Source organism: Anoplopoma fimbria, chromosome 13 (assembly GCF_027596085.1).
Source record: "Anoplopoma fimbria isolate UVic2021 breed Golden Eagle Sablefish chromosome 13, Afim_UVic_2022, whole genome shotgun sequence".
In the NCBI taxonomy this organism is placed as follows: domain Eukaryota; kingdom Metazoa; phylum Chordata; class Actinopteri; order Perciformes; family Anoplopomatidae; genus Anoplopoma; species Anoplopoma fimbria.
In genome coordinates, this window is record NC_072461.1 from 25,329,690 (window position 1) to 25,341,845 (window position 12,156).

Below are 12,156 nucleotides of genomic sequence, written 5' to 3' on the forward strand. Positions count from 1 at the left end.
TAAAAAGGTTCAAAAGAAAAATGAGTGGCAGTCTAAACTACATCAACGGCAAAAAAAATAAAAATAGTGCTTTTGCTGATTATTTTTTGTTTGTTTCAGCACACAACGAATCAAAGATGATGAATGCCTTTATGTTCTCTGACTGAATGGAGACAGCAAGTTTAAAGAAACTGCAAGATTGCACAATAAGTTGGTACCTAGGCAGCCGTGTGAAACAGTTGCATCATATATCGGTGTTGAACAATTCTTCCACCGTGTTTGTGCCTGAGGTAGAGCAACCTTGATGGGCTGCTCATGTTTTTTTAAAGTAAAACTGTCAAATGTTCTAAAAAAAGTATCATCTCAGGATGTTTTGTACACCTGCAAGGTCCTGGTTATAAAAAGGGAAGTGTGGGATACAGCTCCCATTAATAAACTGCTTTAAAAGTGTTTTTGTTATGAAATGATTCTCTCCAAGGCCACCCTCCTGTCCTTTTCAGCTTTGGAGGATAAGTCGAAGGCGTAAGTGGCAGAGTAATTATGGATAAACAATTCACAGCTTGCCACTGTGTCTGAAAACCACGGGACAGAATACAAAAAAAAAGAAGAGGTAAGGGTCCCCTTGAGACCAGATGTCCACTCAGAGCCACTTTAATTATGGGAGAGGCTGCTCTGAACAAACAAAGACAAGCCGCTGATCAGAGACTTGTTTTTTAAATTCTCAGTCTGGGTTGAAAAAGATTCAGTCTGAAGAAAAAGCTGCGTTTTTCTCATCTCTGAAGAAGAAAACACTAAAATATATATAAAATATATATATATAGCATCTACTTTTACACAGAAATGCGGTGGAAGATATACTTTGGATGTTGAATAAAGGCCATTGTAGGTTGAAAAAAAATAAAAACTTATACAGAAAGGGTGTAATATAACAAGTGTAAAACAAACTCTAAATTTGCAAGTTTAAAGTTTTACATTTATGAGATAATAACTCACGTATAAAGTCATAAATTTGAAATAAAAAAATGTGAAACACCATGGTAACACCAGTTGTGTTTTTAAGGTAAGGATGGCATCTGAGCGAGGCAAAGGTCTTGAAAGATACATATAAGCGTTTTTGTTCATGTTCTTTCTGTGTTATTTTATATACATAATTGTGATATTGGTATGGAAAGCGCTTTATCCTCATGTCAGACCTATTATACATTATATTTTGCTAATTGGTTTTCAGAAAAACCCTAAAGATTGCCGTTTCCTCCGCTGTACGTCTCTCTCTAATGGACGACCTATGAGCGAAGAGAAGGTCCTGGAAGACACGTGTTTTCTTTCTGTGTTCTTTTCTGTGTATGTGTATCCATGGAAAAAAAACCCCAAAAAAACAACACTGGTTTTCCAAGTGTTTTGTTTTTCTCTTAAAATTGTGACTTTCATTTTTATTTCTTGAGTTTTTTTCTCTGAAGATTAGCCCCTTCCCCATGACCTATAATTTACTTTTTTGACTTCAATGGCCCAAATATGCTGCCGAGTTAAGTGATATTGGCATAAATTCACTCACCGTATTTAACAACATGTTGTTGCGAGAATTCCACTAGTGACATTCCAGTAATGGAACAGTCCCTCTGGCCACATTTTAAGATTAGATCTATCTGCAAAGGACCTCGTATAACATCTAAAGTGGAGTTTAAATTGTCTGTTTTATCGTTTAACCCATTCTAATCTGTCCAAACCAACAATCAAAGCCAAAGAAAGCACTTTGTTTTGATCGAATTGTGCATATTGAGAGACATTTCAGGTAAACTAATGGCTGTGTTTTTTTTTTTTTATCTGGTCAAAGTCCTTACCATGAAATTCCTGATGGACCTGTGGAAGACCGTCCCATCATAGTAGCCTTTTTTACACAGACGGATGAAATTCTCTCCGGCTTTGGGAATCTAGAGGAAAAAAGGATGCAGAGATTGTTAAGGAAAACTCATACAATAAAAATAAAATAATAGCTGCTCTATAAGTTTACTATAAATGTAATGCATCTATGCTGGATGTCAATACCTGCCTGATAACACTTTACTTTAAATACAGTGTGATATCATCTAGTAGTCTCCATACATAAAATATATGATCCTTTTAGAGTGGTATGTGTTTTAAGCACAGCCAAAGATCACAACAAATGGGTGTTTTCATGTTTGTAATTTAACAAGTGAGTTGGGTTTCTGACAAGTACTTATTCAACTGAGGCAATACATTTATACATCCATTTTTAAACACATTTTATCCCAGTGATGCATAAAATATGGTCATAACAAGCCAACAGGATGCAGAGACGTTGAGGTATCTTGATATATTTAACATGGTTGGTATTTCTGGCTGCTTTAAAGTGCTGCAGGCTCACTCAGGTTCATACTTGTATTTTGGGTTTCTACTAGTACACGTTTATATGTTTTAATGTTTAAAAAAAAAACATGATTATCCTCACACTGTCTGAATATACCTTTATTCACCCTCTGTTTGAAGCACCTGTCTCCTTAAGACCCCCTCTTCTGAAAAAGCCCATCCTGCTCTAAATTAGTTTGTGAGAAAAATATGGCATTTTGAAGCTTTTACATGTCCTGAAAAGGCAAACAAGTAGCTAAATAAGATTACAAAACGTCATCACGCCGACTAGTCCCCCTTAACAGTAGCTTATTTATAACTTTTGGCTAGTTTGCTCCCACTGATTGCGTTTACACTTCCAAAAACAATAAAAGTGGCCAAATTGGATTGGCTTGTTAAATCACGCGTTTTCTGATCTAGTCAAACCAAAAACACAGTCTGGGTCATCTTATTTCACAGTTTGTAGGTTGGTAGACGCTCCAGATAGTGAAAAAGTGAGTTTTCCAAGATATCCCCTTTAAATAATAACAATACAGCACCTTTAAAAACAGAGTTTACAAAGTGCTTTGACAGACGAAGCAAAAGCAAAAAAGCAAGGCAATATAACAACAGAAAAAAATCTACCACAGAAGAATAAATGTGGCGTAAACGAGGCCACATGATGGCTAGAGGTTTTAATACCATGACATCTCTTCATACCTGATTAAAACTCCAAGTACTGTCTCGCTGATATTTCTTACAGTGGACAACAAAAAATAAACAGGAAACTACATACTAAACACCGCAAATATCAGGAAATATATTGATAAACTACAGTCAAATGCTGATTTGTAGTTCAACTTTGTGATGACTCTTCATCATCTCATCTTTCATACAGAGCGGCCTAAAAGCATGCGAGTCTCAGAGGACACTGGACACTCACACAGACCGGTTTCATTGCAACTTCCTGGTAGAGCTGACAGCTTTAAATTCACATAAACAAACAAGAGTCTCACTTTTGTAACTCTGTTTGACCTGTTAGAAATGTCACACACACACACACACACACACACACACACACACACACACACACACACACACACACACACACACACACACACACACACACACACACACACACACACACACACACACACACACACACACACACACACACACACACACACACACAGTAGAGTTCATCTGTTGCCTGAGGCGGCCTCACGTATCTTTATAGCTTGAAGCCAGGCTTAGCAGACTGTTTTGTTGGTGTAATAAAAAAAATATAACGCCATGTATTTTTTTTTTTCCCCCTTCTAGCTGAAAGAACATCCGGAGTCATAAAAAAATAAAAAAAAGAACATTCAGGCATCTTGTAAATCATTACAAAAAACCCCCACTGACAGAAGCTAACTTTGACTGACGGGCTCTGTGTGAAACAAGCTGGTATTTGTCCCCAGAGCTGGAGGCGGGGCTTAAACACTGACGCCAGCCAGGTCGACTGTTATTAGCGTCAATAGCCACGGGGAACACTTCTGTGTCTGTGTGTGTGTGTGTCTGTGTGTGTGTGTCTGTGTGTGTCTGTGTGTGTCTGTGTGTGTGTGTGAGAAACTAACTTTTCCCCTCTTGGTAACAACGGGTTGATGGTTTCCTAGAATCACCAGATGCCTTTCGTTAAAAAAAAACCTATTTTTATTCACTGGCCTTTTCGCTGCCGTGTGACGGGTTCATCTGAGCTCCACCGGTCTAATTTACCGCCACGTCTCAATTCTGCTGTTGGGGTTCAATGCTCAGCTTCATTCCCCACTCTCTGTTATAAATCCCAGATTTTTCAAAGCACTCGGGTACAAAGAGGCTTATTGTTTTAAATCACTGGACAGGGGGAAAAAATGGATCTTTGAAGAGTTTTATATATAAAATTGATTTTTGCCAATGGAAAAAACTTTATCTAATGAAACATCAGATTGATTGAACTTGTCCAAACATACAAGCTTCCTCCTCTTCTACTTTCATCTGAATCCATTTTAGAATTTTAACCAGGATCTCTTGCGTCAGAGATCTTTATCTGCTGCTGCCCTGTAGTGGTTGTTAATGTAGCGTGTCTGCATGCGTTTCGGCTTCTGTGTGTGTGTGTTTCAGTTGGTTTCTTTGTTCCTTTCTGTGTGTGTTTCTGAGTTTCTGAAATCTTATTCAGAAACATGCCTAGGTGCTTACTAATTGTCAGAAATCATGGATGTCAGCATGGAAACAATGTTAATGAAAAAGTTAAAAAGAAATTCACATATGCTTGCAGGCTCCTCTATTTACCAGGCAATAAACCGAAAAAGGCCACGAGGGACATAAAACCCATTAAAATGATTCCATTAGTCTAAAAAAAACTTATTTAATATTCTTTACTGTTTTATAACTTATTTATTAGACTTGTTTTGATCTTTTTTACTTATGTCTCTTGTTTGCACTATCCTCTCTGCTGCTGTAATCCTCTAATTTTCCCGCTGCGGGACTAATAAAGGATTATTTTATCTTAATAACTATCCAGTGTGATATTTTTTAACAATGTGAATTTGTTTTTATATTATTGGGTAAAGTTTGTTTGGCTATTTTAATCCCCAGGCATGTTTATTTTCATTCTTATTTGTATGTGAAATTGTTTTATTTTAATCTTAAACTCAAAGAAAATTGTTGGAATATCTTTGCTTAGAATTAGAAAAATGTTTTTGCATGACTAAAAAAAAAATAAAATGTAAATTTAGACACAGTCAACCTACTGTAGCCCACTCAGGTGAATCCTTTCTAGCGTGACTAAAAGGTACACACCGCGTCATCCGATCTCCAAACATCTGCCCCCCGTTGGGAAATAAGGGAAAAAAAAAAAAGACCCAAAAGGTGGGCGAGCGAATGGGGAAACTTTACGGGACGGTGGGCTCTGGATCCGTGTGACTGAGAGTGCATGTGACAGTGAAGCGGCACTCATTAATTCATAAACAGCAGGGCCACGAATAGAGCTGCAATCTTGTGTGGAAATCACTGAGGAGGAGGAGGAGGAGGAAGAGGAGGAGGAGGAGGAGGACGAGGGGCACAGAGGGCAGGTTGTCTAAACGCTGCAACTTCCCCCCCCACCCCTCCTCATTATCCTGATTCGACAGCGCAGAAGCCAATGAAAACCCAAGTTGCATGAAGAAGCGCCCGGTTACCGGGGCAGAAAAAAACCATTCCTGGAACTCACACCTGGACTTTAAAAAAAAAAAAGATGGAGGCACACATTTTAGCAAAGATTTAAACTTGGCAACCTGAAGGGAGTGACTCTGCAAGAGGCTGATTTCAGTGTTTTTGGATGTGTCAACATAAATACGATTCAACAACCTGCTCAGGCCAAATACCAACTTTTGAGAAACTTGTACCATTAAATGAAATCAGCAAAGTCTGAATCAGAGCTTCAGTGTCACAAACCACCAGACTTAATTCATAAAACTGTATATTTAACTGGTCAGGTTTGCTTTTTTTAATCTTTTCAACATTCTTCCAACACTATATGTAGAGCTGACGTATGATTTAAAATGAACTACAAAGTCTCTTTTTACTTGTTTATCGTACATCATGTGAGAACTTCAAAACAAAAACAAACCCGAGGGCTTGGTTGCGTAACAAGGAAAGTTGTGATTTATTTTTCGATCTTTTTTCTCAAGTTGGGAGAGACGCACGGACGGATTATTATGACCCTGGACACAAACTGTCACGGACCCCAAAAAGTACACATGCTAATAGTTTTCGTGCAAGATAACACACAAACACACAGCAGCTATTTTGACATGTTAGATTACTGCCATTTGCGGCCTATTTTTTCTATAAAAGCCATTTACGGCAAGGTATATCTTAAGGCATTAAACATGCACCTTCATTTGAATAAAACCAACAACAACAAACTGTGAATACACAAATGAACATCAAATGAAGTTCAGAGCCACAGCTACGACCACACAAAGCCAGTGAAATATATCCAAGTCATCACTACGACTATTAATCAGCTAATTTACAAAACAATCAATCCATTTCATAATCACACTACATTTGCAAAATGACATTTGCTCTCATAAATTAAAAAACAAAAACACTAAACATTAAAAAAAGATAATCATAAATCTTCACTCGCGTCTACTTTGCTATTAGGAGACGTAGAAAACAAGGCTCTGGAAGCATTTTCCCCAATACAAAAAAATAAAAATAGTTTATTTCTTCTAATTGTCTGGTTGGTGAGCTTGTTTTTACGTGTGTGAATATGCGTGTTATTACCTTATCACAGTGCAACTCGAGGTTCAGGTCTCCCTTGTTGGTGTGCAGACGGACGTAGCCTTTCTTCTTCACGTAGCGGTAACGCACGGTGTCGTCCGCGATGGCATCTAGGACACACAACAAAAAATACAAATTCAGCCGCTTTATTTAATCTTTAAAGATGAAAACATTAGGGATTATGACAGACTTATCATAAGTCTTTATTGATTGTTTATGAGGCTCAGCTCGATGTTGCTGCCAGTAAGATCTCTGACCTTTAAAATCCTCAGCAGGGCAGGTTGACATTTAGATTTATGCATGTTTTATTCTCCTAATAAACAACATTAAATCCATATATCTTACAAATAAGTACGTCATATAGGGACATGGCTACCTAAATATAAATGATTTCCTACATTCAACATTGCATTATATAAATAGACACATTATAAAGACAGTATTATTTGACTAGGCACACATCCATAAAAATATAAAAGGCATGCCATCCTTTTTCTGAAGCCTGAACTGGGTCATTAAATCCAAACATCGTCCCTTCTCTTCTGAAGTTTACTGAACGTACTATACAGTTGCATAAGAGCACATCTCCTCTGGTGGAGCAGCTCAGAGGCTGACAGCAGAGGACAACACAGTCAAACTGAGCAGCTCACAGTTTGCAGCTACATTCAGCTTTATGTGTGTGAGCATGAAGCTGCAAAAAAGAGCAACCGGTCTATTCCCCAGAAACACAACGAAAAAAGCAGCTAAAGAAAGAAGAGGTGAATGTTTCCGTCTAATGGGAATATGGATGTTTTATTTTGTGTGTGTGTGTGAGATGTTCACTTGCCTGCTTCGTGTGTTGTTGCAGGGGTCATGGCCGTGGATGTGAAGGAGGCGGAAACTCTGCCTGTGGAGTAGTGGGCCTGAGGAGAAAGAGACAGAAATAAATGAATAAATAACAGCTTTTATGTCACATTTACTACTTTTAAAACACTACTTCTCCTGTTAAAATACACTTTCAACATGTCGGGGCTGTCTTCAAAAGCCATCGCATGTGTGCGGATTTGCTGCTTTTCTTAACGTTATATCGCTATGAATTGATTATCTTTGGGTTTTTGAACTCCATGCCTGCATTTTATAGACTAATAGATATGTAAATAGATGAACGAATTATTAAAAGAAGCACTACATGCAGCCTTTATTTGTTCATTTATCTCTGGATATCAGGTTCTCTGCTCAGAGGCACTTCAACAGGGCAGCCACATGCTCAGCTGGTCACGACAATTACGCTAAGTGGTGCTTCAATTGCTAATTAGTTTTACAATAAATCTAAAAATCTCTTGCTTTTAGCCTTTAACTAGCTACGACTTTCCTGATACAGGCATAAAACTAAATGTTGTATGTAAATATGAAAAACATATTTTTGCATTCTCTGCATGCTGCAAATATAGGTACTGATTTTGTTCTTTTTTTAACTTTATTTTTATTATTGTTATCTGTGGTTTGTAGATTTCACCACACTGGGTGTTTTTTGCGGTGCAGTTTTCTGGCTGTACCTTACAAACAAGAAGACTTTTTCTGGTGACTGAAAATGCTTATCTTATCTTATCTTATAATCAAGACCTGCAGTGACAGTTTATGCAGCACAGAGATTTATACCAACTCATATGAAGACGCTTTAGGGTTTTTTGAGCTTAATTAAAAGTAGAATAGCTGAATAGTTGCATACAGCATCCAAACAATGTAGATTGAAGGAGTTATTGAAGTCCAGAGAATAGGAGAACTGAGGGAGATGAAAGCGGAGACGTGAAAATGGATTTTTAAAAGCCTGGGTCTACTCAATGGTCCTGGTTTAGCATTCTTCTGCTCCAGTTGTTGTGAAAGCAGCCCAGACTTTTACCTTGTGTGCTCCGTTTGACCTATATTCCCTTTTCCCCCTTAGATGCTGCCAGAGCATCACCTCGACTGTGAACTCGAGACGGAGAGCAACCGAAGAAAAGCTCTGGTTTTAAAAAAAAAAAAAAAAAAAACAGGAAGAAAATGACGCGCCGCAGCATCAAAGGAGAGGCGATAAGAGTCGCTGATGCCGTTCAAAATGAGTCAGACTTCATCCTCCCCGGTTATTCGAGGACACCGTTGCGGTGGTCCCATGACCGCGTCTGACCTTTTGTTTTGTTGCACATCTGTTTGTTTCCCTGCAGTTAAAAACTGAGAGCTGACATGTAGGAAGATTACAGTTAGTATCCAGAAGGTATTTAAAAAAAAATAAAGAATATAAACCTGCTGCATATTCAAAGAGGCTCCTTTGTTTGATCCTTTTTCTCCCTGAGGCTATTTGTTCACACATTGACATGTTTTTACTGCCCAAGTCTTTTTATTTAATATATTCAATTAAGCTCCTGTAATGTAAGATGATAGATAGTGTTCATCTTCCTCACAGCACTGCGAGCGTTCTTTGTTCTGTTTCTGGATGCAGTTGTTTTTCATATTCTCGATGTATTTGTGTGTGTTTGGCTCCCTCCTGTGTACAAAGTCGGAATTACAACTATTCACCAAATTGACGCCCCTCTAGAAATGCTGCAGCAGCACAACGGAAGAATGTAATCGTTCCTTTAAAAAAATATATAAAGTCTACAGCTGCGTTACAAATTGCATACTTTTTCGCTTTCACTTTTAGCAAATACTGCAGATGCTCTTACGAGTACATGCATGCATTATGCATTTCATTGGGACGTACTACTTCCTCAGAACATGGCACCTCGAACTTTGACCCTCTTGTTCATATATCTGCTGCACAGATATATGTTAGTCTCCATGTCTCAAAACTAAACATGGAGAAGCAGTGACAAGTCTTTATGCTCGATACGCTCCAAGTATCCGAGTCAATAGTTTAAAGACGACACGTTTGCTGATAATCACAGACAGACTGGGGATTTAAACCAGCAGCTTTTGATTGATAAACTCTCGTTACCTTGTAAAGTTTTGTTTATGAACATTTTACAGTTTCTTAAAACAACTTCCATCACTAGGAGGGATTTTTAGATTTCAAAGACTAGTTATTTTAAGGTCTCTAATGTTAGGGAATAAAACATCAGATGGGAATAATGAGACTTAACTTTCCATTTCATATTCTGCTCTCCTTTCTTGGAGTATTATGCAGTTTTACATACTTCATGCATTCACTGCATCGTAGTTTTATTACTTACGGCGTTCAATTTGTCCGTCTTCTTGGCCGCCGGCTCCTTCATGGTGGAAGCCAGGAGCTGGTCCCCCTTGTAGTCTTTGTAGAGCTCAGCTAAGGTCTCCCTGGTCTCCATATTGGTGGTCTTCAGGTGGTACCCAGGGTGCAGCTTGGCCTTTTCCTCATCTGAACCACAACAGGGAAACGAGAGCAAGAGGAGGGAAACGGTTTAACCAAAAGGCAGTTTCATATTTCATGAAGAAGTTCAACCATGGTTTATAAGAATTTAACAAAACATCCCAAATAGTTAATTAACAGATAACCCACCTGGATCCAACACCTTCAGGTTGTTCTTCACGTGGAAGAAGTTGGAAACATTGAATTTATCCAGGTTTGTTGGGTCCTGAAAAGACAAAAAACACACCCAATTAAAGGGTACTTTTCTTTAAATAATGTGCTTTCAACTAAACAAAGCAACAACCCACCTGAAGAATGATAATGTCCTTCCTGGCGAAGGGCTCGTCGGTCAGCAGATCTTTAAAGCTTTTGGTCTTAATGTTGAGTTGCTCAACAGCCTGAGTGGAAACAGAAAGAGTTAAGAAAACAAAAGCCTCTCTTGGCACACACTAGGGTCATGTAATCCATTTTAAAAACAGCCTATATAGCAATATCACATAACTTTTTGCTTGCTTTTGTTAAATCTCCACCAGATGTGTTTGCAACGACCACTGCTGTATTATTTGATTATATTAATACGACCCACAATTTTCTGACTCCCAGTCTGGACACTAATAGGCTTTACGGCATCGCAAAACAGACTTCATTCAAACTAAAAAACGAGTGCCTTTGAATGTAGGCAATAGGTTCGAAGCCATCTAGAGGACATTTCATACAATCTTGCTAAAGACGCTGGTTAGCCAAACACACCGTTCAAAACAATGGCCCCTATTGTCTTGGTGCCCCTTAAGTGCGGTGCTTGAGGAGTCAGCAGGCAATAAAAAGATATTTTGATAAAGTGTGAGTCAATACAACCAAGAGAGGTCCTTGAGCATGAAGCCGTAACTGTACACCCAAAATAACGTGCGGTTTGCTGCAGCAGAATGTGAGATTAGCAGAGAACAGACATACGGGTGCACACTCACTCACGCAAGGACACACACACACACGAGCAATGGCATGATCCTCCTGGCGAAGATAAAAATGCTGATTGTGCTTGATCAAATTCATCTGGAGAATCAGATCAGATCAGATGTTTCTCAAAACAAATCCTCAGTTTGTTTGGGAGAAACCTTGTTTTGTTCAAAACCAATTCAGCGTGATGTAAGGCAGCGTCTTGGGAGACCGTGTGGGCCGAGCATCTGCACTGTATCACACTGAAATCAATAACATCTGTGTGTGTACGTGAGAGTGTGTGCGGGTAATTTTAGACATTGATCTGTGTTACAGAAGTATTTTCGTGAGGATCGATGCAGGGAAAGCGTGCGAGTTCACCAACCTCATGAGAAAACACGTTGCCGGTGACCTTGTTGGCAACGATGTGAGAATTATTTGTGAAGATGTTGTACAGAACGGGGCAGTGATACTTTCCTGGAACGAAAACAAAAAGGAGAATGAGAAGCAACTAACAGAAGTTTCTCTTACAGAAGTCAAGAAATACCTCATGTTAAGTGCTCCCTGCTGAGTTATATCACCTTTACCCACATCTTCCTCCTCCACTTTGCTCTTATCCCGCCACAAAAATGACCCTTTATCACTCTTTAAGTCAACGTTTTTCTTTCAAGCCACTCTCAGACACAGCAGGGCAGTAAGATAAAAGCGGCTTTGACCTTTTTTCCCCCCCAACTACTGGCTGATTTTGCTGATTAGAATCAGGAAAATGAAGCCGTAATGACTCACTAGTTTCTCGAGAATCCTTTAAGATTAAGAGGGAATTGAACTCGTGCATATTTATTTACCGTCGTTGTTCTTGGCCATGTTAAGTTTGATGAGGGACTTTGCTTCCAGTTTCTGTGAGAAAGAAGGGAAAGTTAGTGTGGATTCAGAAAAATAAAGTTAGGAAAAATACATTTAAAAATACGGAATGGAATAAAAGATTCCCCTTTTTCTTTAAAAGAGAATATTTTATTACATTATATTCATCTATTCAATAATAAATACATGATAAACCGGACTGCGCTACCAAAAACACTGAATAAGAAAGACAAGATCTTCATTTGAACAACTCATAACACATACTTATAAATAGTAAATAGTGTGGTGCCTCTAAAGTTGTTGTTTTTAAAGTAAATGGAAATTCTTGTTTCATTTTGGCAGCTTATGCGAATAAAAATATTTGGCAAATTGGATTTTGAACCCTTTAAGCATGGCTGCAACAAATGATCACTATA

General features: G+C 38.5%; 1 protein-coding gene across 1 annotated transcript in view; it reads right to left on the minus strand.

Annotated features, from left to right (window-relative positions):
* Window positions 1–12,156, minus strand: part of ppil2 (peptidylprolyl isomerase (cyclophilin)-like 2) — a 31,195-nt gene that overhangs the window by 16,310 nt on the left and 2,729 nt on the right. The window contains exons 6-13 of the mRNA XM_054610771.1: window positions 11,725–11,776; window positions 11,265–11,356; window positions 10,255–10,344; window positions 10,097–10,172; window positions 9,795–9,955; window positions 7,436–7,511; window positions 6,613–6,719; window positions 1,818–1,907 (exon numbers count right to left, since the gene is read on the minus strand). Coding sequence (XP_054466746.1) covers window positions 1,818–1,907; window positions 6,613–6,719; window positions 7,436–7,511; window positions 9,795–9,955; window positions 10,097–10,172; window positions 10,255–10,344; window positions 11,265–11,356; window positions 11,725–11,776 — 744 coding nt within the window. The remainder of the gene's footprint in view (window positions 1–1,817; window positions 1,908–6,612; window positions 6,720–7,435; window positions 7,512–9,794; window positions 9,956–10,096; window positions 10,173–10,254; window positions 10,345–11,264; window positions 11,357–11,724; window positions 11,777–12,156) is intronic.